Source organism: Amblyomma maculatum, chromosome 11, assembly GCF_055883805.1.
Source record: "Amblyomma maculatum isolate TAMU_Amacu chromosome 11, ASM5588380v1, whole genome shotgun sequence".
Lineage (NCBI taxonomy): Eukaryota > Metazoa > Arthropoda > Arachnida > Ixodida > Ixodidae > Amblyomma > Amblyomma maculatum.
Window position 1 is genome coordinate 30,895,960 of NC_139354.1, and position 18,543 is coordinate 30,914,502.

Sequence of the window (18,543 nt, forward strand, 5' to 3'; positions counted from 1 at the left end):
ATAGTCACAACACAGCCAAATCACGTCACATCACATCACGTCACAGTCGTATCAAGTAACATAACAGCAAAATTACAGCCTATCGATCAGGCACAGAAAAGAAGCCACGCACCGAGCCGGTGCCGTTTACTGTATTTAATGAAACATCGAAAATCACCATATCGACATTTATCCTCTGACCAACTACACACTAAGCTGAAGCCGCTTGCCACGCCTGTTCTGAGCACGTGAGGGGCGCGTCTCTTCTTTCGGGTAATTTGGGTCTACCGACACCCGAATGCGAGCAGAGCACACTACGCGCATTTTTGCGCCAACAGATTCCGTGTTCTTGTGGGTAACATTCAATCACACGAACTTTATAATTTCATCAATTTGTTGTCACGAACGGTAGCTCTAGTCCTTCCATGCCCAACTATGAAGGCTTACCAGCCTGCAGATTTGACCTTCAGCCAGGTTAAACCCCAGCATTTTTAGTTTCGAATGCGGCGACACTCAGACTATGAGGCTAATGTAAAATATTTGACACTTTCTCTCACGAGTGGGAAGATGTGAGCCGCAGGATGCTGAGTGCCAAGGAGAGTCAATACTGTCTACAAGAACGGCAATCGAAGCGGCCAAATACACAAGATGCCTCTTCAGGTGCGCGCCAGAAGCGGGGCTGTACCATTCTCAGGGGTAGACACTTCAGCTAGTTGTTGCATGAAATTACGAAATAAGCAGCGCTCTGTTTCTATCTTTTCAATCTCCGCCACTGTCCGCGCTATTCATTCTTTAGTGCCTATGTTTGAGAATACGCCAGGCGACAGCTACAAGTTGGCTTTTCGCTTCCTTTTTTGATACCCCGCGTAATTTGTGCCCGAGAGATAGTCAGAAACAATACAGTGATAGCAAGAAAAATACATGAGGCCTTCAATCGGCCGCGTGACGCATGTAGCAAGCAGAGTACTCATGATCGATGGTTTTATATGCATTTCTTAGATACTGGGCAGGATAAGGCAACGAACATTTCGACAGACGAGAAGATTACTGAAGAGCAAAGTAGGCAAGGTAATTGGCTGTCCGAAAACCAAAATCGATACTTCTTACTTTACATTTCCATATTTCAAGAATTTTTGTTTTGTTTTTTATTGAAGACGTTTGCCATAAGGCATAAGTTTAGAAAGGGGGAATGGAACGCAGGAAATAGAAAGTTAAAAGGAGGAGTGATGTCCAGTTTCACTGAAGTAGTCGCAGAGGTTGGCGGTGTACTGGTTATCCATTGTCCACTTCTCATAATCACATTCGCGGTTCCATCACACATCACACGCACATCACACATCTCAGGTGCAGCGCTACAGTGAGGGTACCTGTCAGTCACTGGCAGGTCTTTTTCACGCGACCAATGACTTGCAGATGGGGTCAGAGCCGCCCCTATCCGAATCCTGCACAAATACCTCCTCCTGCCGAGTAAGACTACGGGGGAGATGGTGCGAACACTGAAGAATGAGCGGGCGTGTTCGCTGGCGCAAAACTTGTAAATCAAAAACGTGGTACAGGAACGGATCTGGGGGAACAGGGGAAGGTGGTGGGTCGTCTGATGTCTTAATGTGCGTCATACCATCCGTTTGAATGTTATGTGAATAGCGAGCATGGCCGCGAATCCAGTATATGCGCACAGGACATGGGTATTTTGCACAGACCAGATGAATGAACTGAGTTATTAAGCTGTTTAAGGGCAGTGAGAGAGTCTGTGTAAAGATGAACTGCATTGAATGTAGGAACGGGAGGAAGGGAATAAATGGCATTGTAAATGGCTCAAAGTTCCAGTGCCAGAGGGGTGCACGTATCCGCGGTATATGTTACATGAGTGTTCAGATGCGGATGAGAGGGACTATACAAAGAAGGAACTCCTCGCTCTGCAGTATGTGATGCAATCAGTATACAATATGTACCCGTCAGGCATATGTGTGTATGATACCGACGGGGATGCAGTGGGACAATTGTCCTTGAGCTGGCAGTACGACCATGGAGGTAGTGTCTTTAAATGATGAAATTGTAAACACTGTTTGCGAGCTCTGTTTGCCATCCGCTGATCAGTGAGTTCACTGAGCATATTTAGTTGGGCATATTCCTGAAGCACGAGTATGGGTGTTAGACGGGGGAGACATGCTATGGAACCCATAGCCTCATGATTGATAGCCTGAAGGGAGTCCCACTATCTGCAGGTAAGACGTTGAAATTGTGCCAGATTATTCGCGGCTGGAGGACAGATCGAACAAGCTGGCTGGCCGTGTGAGCACGCGCGCCGCCAGAGCGCATAGCTATACGACGAATCAGACCTAGAGCAGCGTGAGCGGTTTTACGGGTGGCTGTCAGCCACGGGGTGCCAGTCACAGAAGAATTGAGGAGACCAAGAACGCGAACAGTTTGTGCTTGAGGAATCGGGGAATTACCTATCATAAAATATACTGTGGGAGCTTTCCCTAAGGCAGCTTTATTTCCAATGCGAATGAAACATGACTTAGTATGCGAGAGATTTAGACACAAAGGAGGGAGGCGAAATTTCAAGACATTTAGCGCATGCTGGAGGGCCGCCTGATAGACAGACGTATCTGGGTGACTGCACCATACGGTTATATCGCCGGCGTACACAAGCACGCCGATGGAAGGGATGGTCTCTGGGGCTCGAACAAGATGAATGAATTGCGCAGCATAAATCGTTTCTCATGGCTTACTTTTTAAGGTGAAACCTTTCTAGGCTGATAGTGAAAATCTCTCGTCGGCGAAATTTGTCGGCAAGATGTTTCAGCAAGATTTCGCGAATTACAGATGCTGCGTCTTTCCTTTCCTGTAAACCAATTTTAAAACGCCGATGAACTCTGATGCGTTCAACGGAACGCAATTAATTAGAAATGACTAAAGATGCTTAGTAATTAGTAGTAATTACTAAAATGGCCTACTAATGACTTTTAATGATTACTAATGACTTAAAATGCCCAATATATGTAAAACGACGACTTGTACCGATAACTGAATACAAATGACTAAAAATACTTAGTAATGAGTAGTAATGACTAAAATGACTACTAATGACTACTACTACTACCAGAGATACCTCAAGATACCCTGTAATTCTATGACACTCTCTTCACAAAAAAGAAAGAAGCACTGAGACGATAGACCATCCCCAGGCTTTTGGGTTCAGTTGTCTTTTTTAATACGGTTTCGAAGAAAGAGAACAGTGTAAAAGAGTATACATTTCTCTTCTCTATAAAGGGAAGCACATTACCGGGTTAGTAAAATGGAGCGGATCGTCGCTGCTTGAAAGACATTATTGTGAAATCATCCATAAGAACGTTCTAAAATATTTTAATTGCTTCTAAGATGCACACCACCTTATATTTTACAATACAAGATGAAAGTGTTAGCGATATAATATATTATTGCCAAAATAAGAACAGACGAGAGATGTGACAATCTTTTGCTTGGCAGTGCAAGACATGCTACAGCCGTAAACTGTATGAGTTGTACGTCACTGCTTGGATCAGAGAAATTAGAAGCGAAATGTTCATAAAAGGCAAAGGCAAATTATTTTAGCAGCGCATACTGAAATGCAAAGTGGTTCTGCAATTTTTTTTTATCGCTTACGTTGTATGGCATAAGTCCATCAATGTTTCCATGTCTTAATTTGCACAACTCTGCGAGAGAAACGCTTTGTCCCGGATACTTGCTGGTTGAATAATTTGCATTGGCTTGGAATTCAATACAATTTTTCGGAAGTGTCCTGCAGACAGAACCCCCGAAAACAGGGTGACGCGGTGAACACAGCGTACGCCCACAAAATGAGTATACTGCATAACATACACTCGTAAATAGACTGCTTGTGTCCGAACAAATCATTACGCAGTTCCATTTCTGCGTGCCTATAGTGCGAGGGCAGCACTCTATACGCTCATGAAATGTTGACCTTGAAGAAAATCGCCAATTTCAAAACTAACGTTTTTGGCTAGAGGAGAAGTACAAGTATGCGTACTTGTGCAAAAACTCGTCATTTCAGACAAATTAGCGCGGGCTTGGCGAACACTTCACTACAATGATATACTGAAAGTGTAAATAATGTCGCCAAACAGTCGAAACCATTGCACTACAGAGACGAAGCCTTCTTGCAATAATGGTTCTGGAGGAGTGTAAACGCAATGATACGTCATCGGCTTTTCGCGCCCAGTCTGGCGTTCAATTGACAACGTTAGACGGCTTCTTTTGGATGGCGCTGCGCTATCAAATTATACACCCACGAAGCGCGGTTGCACTCGGCCAACCTATTCTACCAAATTATGGGTTGTCAAGAATGAGAGAGTGGCCGTTACACAAGGGAATTTCTTTCACGTGGGTTGAAGCGGTAACTATAAATGTACACAGTTCGATCGTCAGGTATACTGTAAGCATTTTTTTTTCAACATTTTTAATAATGAGTCGCCCCCTTGGGAGAAACCCTGCCCTGCTACATCCGCTAGTTCTTCTGAAAGCTGAATTTTGACAATAAAATCAGTAGTACATTATCAATCAATCCTATAGCATCAGCTGCTTGTCTAAAGCGAGCTATATAGATGCAACCGTTCGTCTAATGGCAGAAACGTCTTAAAGAACCAAGATCATATTCCAGTCACGGCAGATCGGGACCACTATTTGGCCCCTCTGTTCGTCTTCTTGGTACCGAGGGCTCTGCATAAAATCCTTGAAAACTGCAGAAGGCAGAATCATGCTGCAGTCTGTCTTTCCGCTCGCCAAACATAGTCTTCAAGCTTAACAGTCGCAATCACTCTTGAGAAAAGCGAAAAACTACTTAGAGTGTGTTAAATACGGTATTCGCTTACCCAGAAACCTCTAATGCTCCTTAATATTTTAATTTCCAGTTGAAAATTCTTTCGCAAATAGTTTTCGCCCGCTCACGAAGAGTAAACATAAATTTCAGCACAACTAAGAACAGGTAATAAATCGAACTGTTCATCATGGCTTCTAAACTGTATTGTTTTTCACGATTGTCCATACATTTTTGTGCATAGAAGGGTTATGTTTCTAAGTGTTTTGGAATGTCCTAATGCTTGTTGGTGTTTATCTTTCCATATTCGCATATTTTTTTGCATTATTTTGATTTCTCTATGTACAACGAGCTCCTTTAACTAATGGATGACCCTCGTTATTAATTCCTAATGAGACGCTAATTGTAAGTTTGTTCGACCTTCCTTCGATTTTCCTCGCCTCAACACCATATAATGATGTCTAGATTCTACGAGGAAAATCGCATTACTAATAGAGTGCAGCGTATATGACACACTGTATTTGACATTAGTGAGATCTCCAGTCTTAGCCGTTCCACAAATGCATGAAAATTAACACATGCTGGATGAATAATACAAAGACACCACTAAAAATTTTGGATGTGCCGCTACGCAATTGTCAGTCATCTGTTATACAGATTTCTTTGACAAACAAAACCTTACAGTTGTATCTTCGCATACGTCCAGGACGCAACGGTTCTCAGTTGCAATGTATACCTAGCATAGCTCAGTAAAACTGTATCATTGGCCAAAAATTTGAAACCGCAGTTATACATATCAATCCATTTTTCCGATCAAAATGAGCTGGTATTGCAAATTTCAACTCTTTTATTAGATTTTAAGACTCCAATTTCCCGTAACGTCTCCGACTCGTACAATCGAAGTCCCTGAGATTGCAGCAAAAGGATTTAAGGAACTAATTTGAGTCTGCCAATTGAGTAACTTCATATGGCTCATAATAATTAGATTTAGCTTCTCATTGGCTCCTGCCATTCAAAGTGATGACCCACAATTATCTGTTGATAAGCAAACAAAATCATGCAATTCACAACTGTATATTTGCTAAGAGTGGCCACCGCCAGCGGAAATCGCAGTGAGCCAAGTTAAAAGTAATATCGCGTCTTTCAGTTATTCCTAATAAGCAAATGAAAATTTCTCAATTAGACCAAATAAAACCCAATGATTGCCTTTATTGGCCTGTATATGCCATCTGTTAGAACAAAACAGAAACTTAATTTTGTTTTATTACAATATATTGGCTGCTTTATGTGCTGATGTGCTTTAGTCATTTCGATTATCAACGTTGGCGACAATCAACAAAATAACCACAATCAATAAATAAATGGCACTAGCAGTGGCCCAAGGATTAAGTGGGCATGTAAATGGCAGCAGGTTTGTGTTCGGAGGAGATACAGGTTACCGCCACGTAGCTTCAGCCAAGGATTTAAAAAGTGGGGAACCGCAGCTAACTTAGCCAAGTTTCGCCAACGACATGTTTCCTGTGATGAGGCGCTCTTTAGTACCTTTTCATATTCTTTTTCATGATTTGTTCAAATATTCTGAAGAATGTTATAATTTTACCACTAGACATTGGTGCTAAGCGCGTTTCAGAGGGATAAGAAGTAACCGACTCAGTTTTTTTGCAAAAACGCGTCTTCTTCGTGACAGTAACCCTTTAAAATACACCTGATATATATACAAAAGAAAGGAAATATTTACCACGGCTAAACCTAAGAAGAAAAAGTGAAACCGCAACTCTTCCATGGATGTCTGCGAACCACAAGAACACCACAGCCGGTCTAGACGACAAGAAGGTGTTCAGGTCTTTTTTAAAGGGGTGGTTATGCGTATATATAGTTATTAACCTTTCGGCAACAAAGTTCAGAACTGGCACTCCAGGCGGTAACTACGGATACTTATAGCAATTTATAATGTTGTAGAGCGGGAATTACTCTTGAATAAACTGTCCTTATAAATATACACGACGCGAAGGCGTGGAGGGCATTTTGAAGGGCAATGTTCCAGGAGGCGAGCCATATGACAACGGTGGCGAGAAAGGGTAGGCAGGACATTTGGAGGCGGCGTGGCATTGCGCCGAGCAATGTTGTACATTTGTGGAGATATATACCGCTACGACTGAAGTTTGCCAGGTGAGTGATGTAGAAGAAACAGTCAGCGCCGACGGCTCCGTGTGAAGAAGCGGGCGGCGCGAAAGCCGTAGGCACGTTCAAGGCCATATGAAAGACTCGCCGACCATGCGACGGAAGCGCGTAGTAAAACTTTCGCTTTAAACCCTTTGTCTACTCTCAAGCGCTACCGTTTTATACCACCGCTCCCAACTGCATTTTCAATGAACGGCGAAATGCGCACGATGATCATGATGAAGGTGGTGAGGCCATCCTTCGGTTCTACGAGCTGCATAATGGTACAAATTTCACTGCATTACCTTTCCTACTTTCTTTCTTTCTTTTTACTTACTTTATTTCGTTTTTTCCTGTACGACAGCTCAATGAAATAACCGCTTGAACTGGATGCCTCTGAAGACTTCTGGCGCTGCATAGTCACTCGCAAACACACGCACACGCAAGAAATCACCGCAAGACGTTCCCACCGATGATGCGCACACTTCCAACTGGCTATTATTTGTGGTATGAAGAAGAAGAAAACATGACAAAGAAGACATAACGGTACAGTAAGAAGAAATTAAGAAAAAATGCGGAAAAAAAATTCTGAAGGGAAAATAAAACGAAAATAATGCCAAATCGCGTCTATCTTCTTGTCCTACTGTTCAAACGAAACGGTAGCAATTCATCCTGCTGAGCGCAAGTCTTCAGATTCATCTAACCAACTAGCCAGCTCGCAAGTACTGCTTACTTGGACGCCGTTCACCTCATTTTCATTCACTGCAGATCATGGCACGTGTTTTTATTGTTGCGGCAGAATGCGCTAATGAAATTTCGATAGTGCTATCAGAAGGTTCAGGTGCACGTTTAGAGACACAAGCCGATCTACATCTCTCGTTAAAATTTGGCAGTGATGCAGCACAGTAGCAAATGGGCGCAATCAAGTGGAGCTTAGTCTTATTGCGAATGCAATACTACTCCCATTTTCTGCCCTTCGCGTAGTCACGGTCGGTAGGCACGTTTGACCTTTAATGACACCAGATGGCTCTGACGTCATACCAGTTGCGAGAGATAGGCTACCAAGTCGAGTCGTCGGGCGGCGGTCGGTAAGCAGGGCGCGCCGCGGATGAGATGATGACGTCACTGTGACGTCATACCAGTTGCGAGAGATGGACTACCAAGTCGAGTCGTCGGGTGGCGGTGGTCGGTAGGCACGGCACGCTGCAGCTGGAGCCGCGCTGCTGCCGAGTGGAGGCGCTGCTGTCACCTCTTCTCTCGCAGTTGAGAGGAGGAGGAGGAAAACGATGGGTATATAAATGCTCGCGCTTGCTCAGCTGAGGCACTCGCTATGCAACCTGATAAACAGAAAGAAAAGTCACGCCGTCTCGATGAAGCCAGGAAACGACAGCGGGCTACAGAGACGCATGAAGAACAGGAACAGCGTCTTGCTCGACGGCGCGCTCAAGATGCAGCTAGACGAGCGCGTCGCGCTTCTCTTGAATCGTCCTCAACTGGTGACGACTCCGAATGGAATGTAATGGATGGTTTGGACAGTAAAGACTCTTTGTCGACCTGTTCAGTCAGCAGTCAAGAACGTAGGAATGCAACTAGGCGGCAACGACGCGTTCACGAAACAGAAGAATGGCAACGGAACTATAGCATAGCGATGCTATTATTACTTTCGGAACCTACAGGGCTTAACTAAAGCTAAGCCACAACTAATGTTTTTCATACTTCGCGGACTTTTTTAAATGCCGGAAACAATATAGACCACGCGGAAGGTACGTTCTTTCAAACAAAATTGCATCGGTTGTAATTTAACCTCTCTCATTTTTTTAAACGCTATTGGCCCTAAAGGGAACAATAAATGTTTTCCATAATGATACCTAGATGCTTTTTTAATTAGGTGGCATCTGAAAAAAATTCTGAATGCGCATGACGGGAACCAATATGTCGCTGGCTTAAAAAGCTGCGCTAAATCGTTTACTTAAAACAGTGGCTCAAGTTACGTGATATACCGTATGTATTCAGTTCCGTCTGCGTAATGCAGCATGTTTGTTTGGTTTCACATCGCTAAACATGAGGTTCTCACAATCTCAAACCCTTCTAAAACTCCTGAAAGAAGGCAAAGTGCATCCCTGCTGCCGCGGTAGAAAACCCAGATTCTTTCGGACGGAACCATGTCATTTTGGTTGCCACTGAGACCAACTGGAACCAATTCGAAGTGATCGGATGGCAAGTCCGATTTGTTTCAAATCGAGCTACCTCATTATAACAGTGTCTAAGATCAATGTATTCTAATTCCCAGTGTTATTTTTGTAATGAATGGTACATAAAAATCACTATATAAATACTTCTTAAAAGAGTAATATTTATTTGTTCTCTGCCGCAGTACAATAGTATAGACCCAGCCATTGCTGCGAGAACCCAGCTGGCACTTCATTAAGTCTGTGCAGTAAGCCAGCAGAAACAGCGCTGCATCTTGCATGACACATCAGGAGCATATTTAATTCAGAAACCAGCACTGTACCGTACTTCAAAAAGAAACATGTGGTTTTAATACCGTCGGCGTGTGCTGCCGACTCACTTGAAAATGGTTTCTTTGTGCTCTGGAGGCTGATACTGAAAGTAGCGCTGCTCTCATGCTATTCTTACACCAGTCATGCCTTACTTTTAAATATGAAACACCTTAAGCCTAAATTCCACTCTGCACAAACAAATATGACGGGAGCATACACAGTCTCGCCGGTGAATGCTAAGATTTAACTTCAGTGTGGTTCGTGAAATAGAGAAAAAAAACTACGCTACTTTACGAGAGCTTGGATCTGTCTTTTAGAGCACGTGGACAGCTTGTACTTGTTCGTGCCGAGGTAACCACGGCCCATCAGGAAGCCCTTATCTGCACGGCATGTCTTTGCTCCGAGATGGCCTGGAATGTTTGCGTTGGGGCCGGCACCATCGTGAACTGCTCCTAGTCTGAAAAGTAACACCACAGCGTAATGTTGTACAATTCGCTGCAAAAAAAAAAATTAGTTATCAACAACTGTCAGGCTGCAATACAATTGAACATTAAACTCATTATAGCACACTTCGCAAAGAAGACAAAAACCTAAATCTACAGCTTCGAAAAAATTCTGCCCTCCTAGAAGACAGGGCCATTTCTTTTCCATATATGTGATTTCTTCCGAGTAGGTTTCCATTTGCGAAGTTCAAAGACACGAATTATTTGGGGGTTCCTTCTTTCACATACTTACTCGGTATACACTCTCGAACCATAGAGAAACTATGCATCCGATGATGTATCTTCAGTGACTGTTATGTGCCATCGTTTTTTTAAAGCTGCTCTCTCTTCAGTTTCTCGTGCTCCATGTTCAGTGTTGCCACTGGTGTATTTCCACAGCGGCATCATTAAGACATTTACATCATTTAAATCCTCGTTTCTTGCTTTTACAAAGACTGTGACTTAAGCAAGTCTCTACTGATTTCCGCCTTAACGGCACAGGATGCCATGACAACAACAAAAATATAGGCAGCAAGCCCCAACTTGCCTTAATTGCTGCAATTATTAACATGCTTTTTAGCGTTGTGAGCTCCGCTATGTGTAATACGCCGAAGTAAATAATCATGCTCTATGGAAGAGTACCTTTGAAACAGCCTCGAATCAATCATTCTGAAAGGACAAATGATGATTCAGAATCCGCGAAGACCGCGAATCTCTGAAAAAAAATAGACCTTAAAGTTATTGAACACGCATGTGGGAGTTTTTCATAACTATCTCTATAGTGTAGAGAAAGAATGAAGGGAGAAATTCCCGTGACCTTCCAGTTTATAAATACAGCCGCACCTGGAGAGAACGACACAAAGTCGGAGTTGCTAATGGAGTGGCCTTCTGACAGGAGATGCTTGAGAAGCTGCATCTTGGGCGTTTTGTCTCTTGCGCGACATGCATTGCAAAGGCTGTTCTGCATCTGCTTCGCTTTCTCGTGTCTTCATAGGCTATTAAACTATCGATATTACATTCATCACTACGCATATTTTACGTTTGTTTCTAACAAAAATACCACGAGAAATTATCAATTGTATCTTGTTTATGTTACGAACGTATGTTTAATACATTTCCTGCATAAAGTCCATTTCGTTGTATAAACATATGTGGGTCATATGTGATCGACATTTATTTCTGAAAAGCTACAGTCTCGAACCAATGGGGAAACTGACCTGCACTACGAAATCCACGTATTTGTTCCCATATAACCCAATAAACATCGCAACCAGTTCTTGTTCTGTGAAGCAGCCTACAGCTTTGAAAATGGTGTTCTACGAATTCTTGAACGCACTTTAGATTATATTGTCATTATTCCATCCATTTTTACGCTCATTCGGTGTTGACTACAACGATGACACGCAGGTATAGCAAGAGTTGCAGACGCGAACTGCATTTTAGCGCACGTATGCGCACAGCAAAGATACATTAGAGACGTGACGTTGACAGCAGCACGCATAATTTTGCGCGACTGTTTCATGTACTAAGCTGAATTAAGGACCTGTGCCTATGTGTGTACAGGATTTGAGTGCGGAACGTATCTTGGATGCCTTAAGAAGGATAATAGAAATGCATTGACCTGGTATCGAATATGCTAATTATGGTCATGTGATCAACAGGTATATGACAAGAAACACCTCCAGGAATGCTGGTGCAGTGGCATACAGCGATGAGCTCCGCACATCGAGAAGAGGGGACTCTAATAAGGAAAATAAAAGTATTTTGGAAACCCCTAACTTCCGCCTTCATTGGTATGACGCGAAAGCTTCAGAGTCTCCCGTCCGCGGTTCCTATTGGGGAGCCGCGTTCCCTACATGCGCTTTGCTAACTTCTCAAACGCCAGTCATTTCATTTTTTTCCTCTATATTCTCAACCATATTGATGATTACTACATCGACTTGAACTACCACTATATGAAAAAGACATCCTTACATAGATACAGAGCCCTGCTTTAACCAAACCGTGCGCACGCACCTAATCATCCCTGGGGCGTCATACAATTGCGTATCAGGGGTTCCTAGTTTATTTTCTCAGTTTGCTCTAATTATAATTTCCTGCCGTAGCATGTGATCCCATGACATCACACAATCCGCCGAAGGATCAGCACCCGACCAGGTCACTTGCAAGCTAAGCTGCAACCTGCTAGACGAATTGTCATTACTTTTTCACCCGCAGAATCGCCGCCTACGCACACCTGAATTTCTCCAGAACCTGTGCCTTAATAATATCGCACTACAGGTTCCACACTGTAATTTCCCGTATGAACCAGATTTCTGTCCTTCACAAGCACATTTTTCATCGAGGGAGGAGAGAAAATGAGACGACGTTAAAAAACTCTTTTACAAACATTTTCCAAGAAAGCAAGGGACTAGCTTAAAGGGAGAAACTTGCTCTTTATCTACCACTCGCTGGAGCTTCATGTCAACAGGGCTCGGTTGCAAAACAAATGTGGCCGGCTTATCTGCATTTGATTTACCGATGTCAGTGATTCTCAGATATGATGACAGTGCATGCTCTCAAGACCAACAGGTAGTAGACAACCGACAGCCCCCTTTAGTACAGAGTACATCGTAGCCCGAGTGCAATTCTATGGCCCTCCCTTAAAGTACTATATCAAATACTTACGTGTGAGCTAGTTCGTGAGATAAAGTTCGTGCACCAGTGTAAGCGTGCGGTATGTCTGTTACAATGCCTACTTTCTTTTCGGTGCAAACGCCGCCTGTCACAGCAGCTCCTAGAGAAAAAAAAAAGTGGAAATTCAATCACCAAAAAGCTCCTCTAGGAAATCAAATTTAAGTTAACGCCCTCCGCTATATGAATGTGTTTGGCTAGCTATTAATTATAAATAATTTCTCTGCAAACAGAGCTAAGGCACCACTTCATTTCATTAGTGGCAATTTTATTTCTGAAGATAATCAGTTCAAGTAAAAGTAAAAGAATTGGAAGCCGATAGGTAGCCGCATATTTTTCTTAACTATATGATTAAGCTGATAATAAAAAGAAAGGCAATACGAATCCTGAATATTGCTACGCTTGACCTGGCAAGCCAAGGGGAAAGCAAATTAAGGTTTCATAAACAAGGAAGATTAACATAGTAAAAGCCTTGTCCACAAGTGCCGATCGTTGCCATGGCTCCAAATATCAACTTTTTAAACTTTCTAAGAAGCGTAAAAATTTCTAACGGGGGATGAAATGACGAATTATGCAAATGAGAATAAGAATCGATGGACCATTGGAGATAGACATATGTGCACGCGCTGAGAAGAATTTCTAGGAAGAAACGCACAATAAGTACGGCAAAAAATACGTATCGTTTCTGAAAACTGATAACAGTAAATACGGCATAAAAATGTAACTGTCAAAGAAAACAAAGCCATATTAATGCTATTAGAACTACTAAATAATGAAACCTTTGATATGCAAAGATATAACAAAACAACTAAGGCGTTAACAAGACATTTTGATCGTGACGTTAGTGCGCATATATAAAATGCCAAGTTCATTAAAGGAAAACGTTCATGCAAAGAAATCCTGACACACGAAGATGGATGTTAAGTGGGCTGCAGACAGCATGGGCTATGTAATTTCCAATAAAGAACATTAACGGAAGCAGTACTGGGTCTCTCGTTGAACAAGTGAAGTTTTTATTTATTATTTCCCACAAATTTTACTTCTTCGAAGACTAATTGGCAGCCGCCGCCGTCATTAAAATACTTCAAGTCCTTTCCCTTCATATTATTTGTTTATTTTTCTTCAAATTGTCATCATCCCTCATGAGCATGAGCTTGCCGGATGTATTCCCTAACTCAAGGGAAAAGTGCGCGAGCAGTTATGTTTCATCTTGTGCAGTTTACGTCAGACCGCTTAAGACGCTGAGGTTTGTGCATCCACTTAAGAGCTTGAAGCTGCCGAATTTTACGTCTATGTAGTACATTAGGGTCAACAAAGTCAAGATGTGCATTAGTGCTTATGTCAGATATGATTGCTGCACTTGACTATATCTCATATATATTGCTCTCTACACTCAGGTATATGTCTACAAAGATGCGACACTAACCTTGTGCACCGGAGTAACTGCTTCCTTCCTTAACTTTGATTGATTTGCTGAAACATCATGATTAATGACTGTAATTAGTATTCGGATGTTGCTCATTTTCCGTGCATCCTTAAATGCTTTTTTTTGTTTCATTTTAAGACTTCTGGATGTCTGCGTGCTTCTCGCTAATAACGTTGTATTCAAAGCTACCCGCTGTAGCATAATTATCTGAATCATACACATACACAGTCAGTGCCATATTTGCTAGCCGTAATTTTCTTTGTAATATTGATATGTAATTTTATGATCTTACTTGAGAGGAAGAGTTAGCTGTATTGTAACTTTAAGAATTCCGCATGAGCGGAGATTGTATTGGCACAAATATGTCTACGCCGGTCACTACGGCACGCTGGCCTCAAGATGCCGTGCTTATCGTGGAACTTGTGAAAAATCAAGCATACACTACGCGGTCGTGGAAAGCGAAGTTCGAGGTTTTAGGGGTAGTCATTAGGCATATGGCATTTTCAATTCGCACTGCAGTAGCAAAGCGATAATGCAATTTTTAAAAAAATTATCAACGCATGCGTACATCGTTTTACGCGAAACAACGGAGCGATTTTGCGCCGTTTTGAGCACGTAATAACAATGGAACTGTGTTCAGGCTGCAGGTGAGAATAGCCTGTTGCGTCCTTTCTAATAAACTATTTCAACTAGCTAAATATGTCGAGTCGTAATTTCATTGGCCTCCTTAGGGGACCAATTCAAGCTATTTGAACCGAATGAAGAAACAGCTCAAACGAACGGGACGTGTAGAAAGGCGAGACAGACACATGGCTCTCTGCTATATATTGCTCCGTGTGTCGCAGTAAACCATTTGGTTGTTAGTAAGCTCATGTGCCTGTCGCGCCTTTCTACACGTCCCGTCCGTTCGAGCAGTTTCTTAAGTTCAGCATGAACCAACCAGCCCGACAAAGCCCTCTTCTTGAATTCCAAGCTAATGCCTTCAAGCAAGTGATGGAACTCAAAACTGAAAAGAGGCAGGCGTTTTTATTTACTGCTTGAATTTTGTTAACCGTAAAAAGCTTGCACTTTAAAAGCTACTAGTGATTCGCTCGTGCAGTCTACTCAGGTAGATTTTACAACAGGATCCATATCGCCTATGCGACAGAGCTTAATTATTGGAATAAATAAACTGTGAAGAGGAAGAAGTACACGAGGAACATTCTAGGCAGTGGCATCGTGATCGCTGCGCGTGTTGGACCTGACGGCGTTCGCTGTTCCTGTGCTCGCCGCTGATCTGCCTAATCCTGCTGATCGAGTCCTGCTGATCTGATCAATAAACCCCCATCTTACAAAACAAATTTTTAATGACCATGCTTACTTTCTATTTTAAGGAACAACGTGTATATAGTGCGAAATTGAAGGCTGTCGACATCAACACTGAGCCCAGCTTCAGATTCTTATCGTCCGTTTCGTTCGAAATATCAGTAATGAAAAACCACGTGTCTAACCTTGTTGAGTTGGCTTTTCGCCATTTCAAATTCAGAAAATAATGTCAGTGAAATTTCTTAAGCCCCCGTGCATAGACGTCATTTTCGCATTTTATAATGTAGAAGTTATTGCAGTTTTGGTGACATTACCGCACGGGACGAAGTCCTTTAAAGTCTTGCAGTTGCGAGAAAACCAGAGCAACGACTTTTCATATATTTAAAATTCAGTATATCGAACCACAATGTGAATTCAAGAAAAATTTTAAAACTGGGCCCATCTTTGATAATGATGGCAACCAGTCTCGCAGTATAATTATTGCCTCTTACAAAATAAAAGCAATATGGTTCATTTTATTTATTTTATCATTTATTATTAGGTTTTGTATCGCGCTCAATATCCGTCTAACAATAAGCGTATACCTATGCAGACTGCCCAAGCGTATATTTTGTAGTTATGAAATGCATGAATAAAAGCTTATTTCAAGCCGACGAGATACAAACACAGGTCTGTCTAAGAGTCTGACAAAAAGGCACGGAAACCTGACGAATGTTAGCCCCTCAATACACACAGCACCTCAGCATACGGTTTAAAAAAAATGTGGACATGAAAATGGTTACATGCACTGAGCTTAGGTAAAGAAAACGATAAACAGACATTTATACAGATCGATCAAAAAACAGCTCACAATTATCAAATTACAACTTTGTACACATTAAAACAATTAGCCAAGGAGCACGAAATCCGGTAATGGGAAATTTGAGCGCTTATCTCCATGGGTTTTAGTTTTGCAATATACTAAGTGTAATAGGGCGTTTATTATGCGAGAGGTACGGGGATCGATACCCAGCACCTCCACCAATTGTAATAGGGCGTTTATTGACGCTCAGATAGAGAGCTGTGAGGAGAGGACCTTGCAACGGCGAGCCCAGCGTACTTCTTCTTTGTCTTCGTCGCACAACGTACTGGTGCATGTCGATGGCTGAAGTGCTGACTATCACAGTACATAAGAAAAGAATTTGAGACATGCTTGTCTATACCTGCAGTTAGAGCCTACTCTAAACGGCCTCTCCCCATACTATCTTTCAACTGGCACTCAGTCATTTCCCAGTTCCCTATTGTTTGAAGAAAGCCGTTTTCTTGACACCTGCCTGAACCACCATTCTTTTTTCAACGACTTAACGTCAAGAGATGAGCGGGTGACGTGGAGGCGTCCCTCTTCTGTTAAGCGTATTTCGCAGCAGATATTTTGTACATTCCTTCAGCTCCACCTTTAAGGGCACGACGCGGCCACGTTAATAGCTCCCATCTACGGCTCCCCTTTTTCAATTTACTTATACCCGTCTTGCATGCACTTTACTACTTGCTAACTCACTACTCTCTTCATTTCTGTCCCTGTTATAACTTAACCGTAATTTTTTTATTTATTTACAATACTGCCAGTCTCTAGTTGAGACCATATCAGGTGGGCATTGCATTCATAATATCGACAAAATGATGATGACAAAAATTAAAGCAGCTCTACAAAACTATAGTATTAACATATAACATACACTTGTAAGCTGCCATTATATGAAGATGACCACTCGACCGAGATATAACGCCCCGCTTGAACCGAGCCGCCCAAAGGTTTTTGCATGGCCTAAGCTATATGTAGTGTTTGTATCACGATAAGCAAACGGCCAACTCACGGCCACGTGCCGGTATTTGGGCACCGCCCCCTTGCCTGTCTGTATATCGATATAAGCACATGCGTGTTGGTTTTGCACGGGCAGTCGTCGACCAGCGGGACGCGCGGTCTGACGGCCGGATGACAATAAACCCGAGTTCTTGTTGCACCTCGGCTCCAGTGTCGTTTCCCCTCGCAAGACACGACAACTTTTTGGCGACGAGGATGGGATTCTGAAGCAGAACGATGACCGATCCCACGGGGACCGTGAAGACGGATATTCAGCCAAGCGTACAAGAAGGACAACGACGGAGCGACTCGGAAACAGCCAGGATGGTCACGATTGGGCAAGTGGAATCTTTCGATGAATCTCAGTCGGATTGGGAAACTTACGAAGAAAGGATTAATGCATTCCTTAGAGTGAATAAGATTCCAGACGAGAACAAAGTAGATGCCTTCCTGAGTATCGTGGGTCCGAAGACGTACAAGTTATTGAAGAGTTTGATTGCCCCGAACGCTCCTGCTAGTCAGTCTTTGTCAGAACTGCAGAAAGCATTACGAGAGCATCTGTCACCCAAGCCATCGGTTATTGCGGAAAGAGCAAGGTTTCACCGAAGAACGCAACAACAAACGGAGAGCATCGCGCAGTTCGTGGCAGGCCTCAAGCAATCTGCAGACACATGCAACTTTGGAGCTAACTTAGAAGAAACTCTGAGAGACAGATTTGTATGTGGTATTGCTAGCGCTGGCATCCAGAAGAGGCTTTTTGTTGAGGATGCATCTCTGACTTTAAAAAAGGCGGTTGAGATAGCCTTATCCGTTGAGGCTGCTTCCAAGAACGTCACAGAATGCCGATCTAGCAGTGCAACCCAGGAAGACCTTCAGAAGTTTTCTGCAGAAGAGTCCCTTGCACGCAACGGTTCACCATGCAGTCGATGTGGCTTGCGTCATCGCAACCGGGCTTGCCGGTTCCGAACAGCGACTTGCTTTAAATGCCACCAAGTAGGACATATTCAAAAAGTCTGCCGCTCCCAGCTTGAATCTGATTCGCACCCTTCGAAAGCGAGCGGGCAAGACGCACGAAATGGAAACTTCCGGAGGCAAAGCTTCGGCGTGTTCGAGACCGAGGAAGACATCGAGCCACTGTTGCAAACAACGCTCGAGAAACCACGTCAAGAGCCGATACGCTTTACGCTGTGTATTCAGGGAATGCCGTTTGACATGGAGCTGGACACTGGAGCAGCAGTGTCAGTGATGCCGTACAGTTTATTTCGCTCACGCTTCCCACAGATGAAGTTACGCCCGGCATCGGTGTTGCTTCGTACGTACACAGGGGAGTGCGTGCGCCCGAAAGGAGTGGCAACAGT

General features: G+C 43.0%; 1 protein-coding gene across 2 annotated transcripts in view; it reads right to left on the reverse strand.

The window, feature by feature from the left end:
• The window catches only part of LOC146173359 (venom metalloproteinase antarease-like TserMP_B), a 36,299-nt gene that overhangs the window by 4,415 nt on the left and 13,341 nt on the right, over window positions 1-18,543 (reverse strand). For both annotated transcript variants that reach the window (XM_084585634.1, XM_084585633.1), the window contains 4 exons: window positions 14,041-14,087; window positions 12,609-12,717; window positions 9,749-9,916; window positions 3,628-3,763 (listed from right to left, as the gene is read on the reverse strand). In XM_084585634.1, the coding sequence (XP_084441760.1) occupies window positions 3,628-3,763; window positions 9,749-9,916; window positions 12,609-12,717; window positions 14,041-14,087 (460 nt within the window). The remainder of the gene's footprint in view (window positions 1-3,627; window positions 3,764-9,748; window positions 9,917-12,608; window positions 12,718-14,040; window positions 14,088-18,543) is intronic.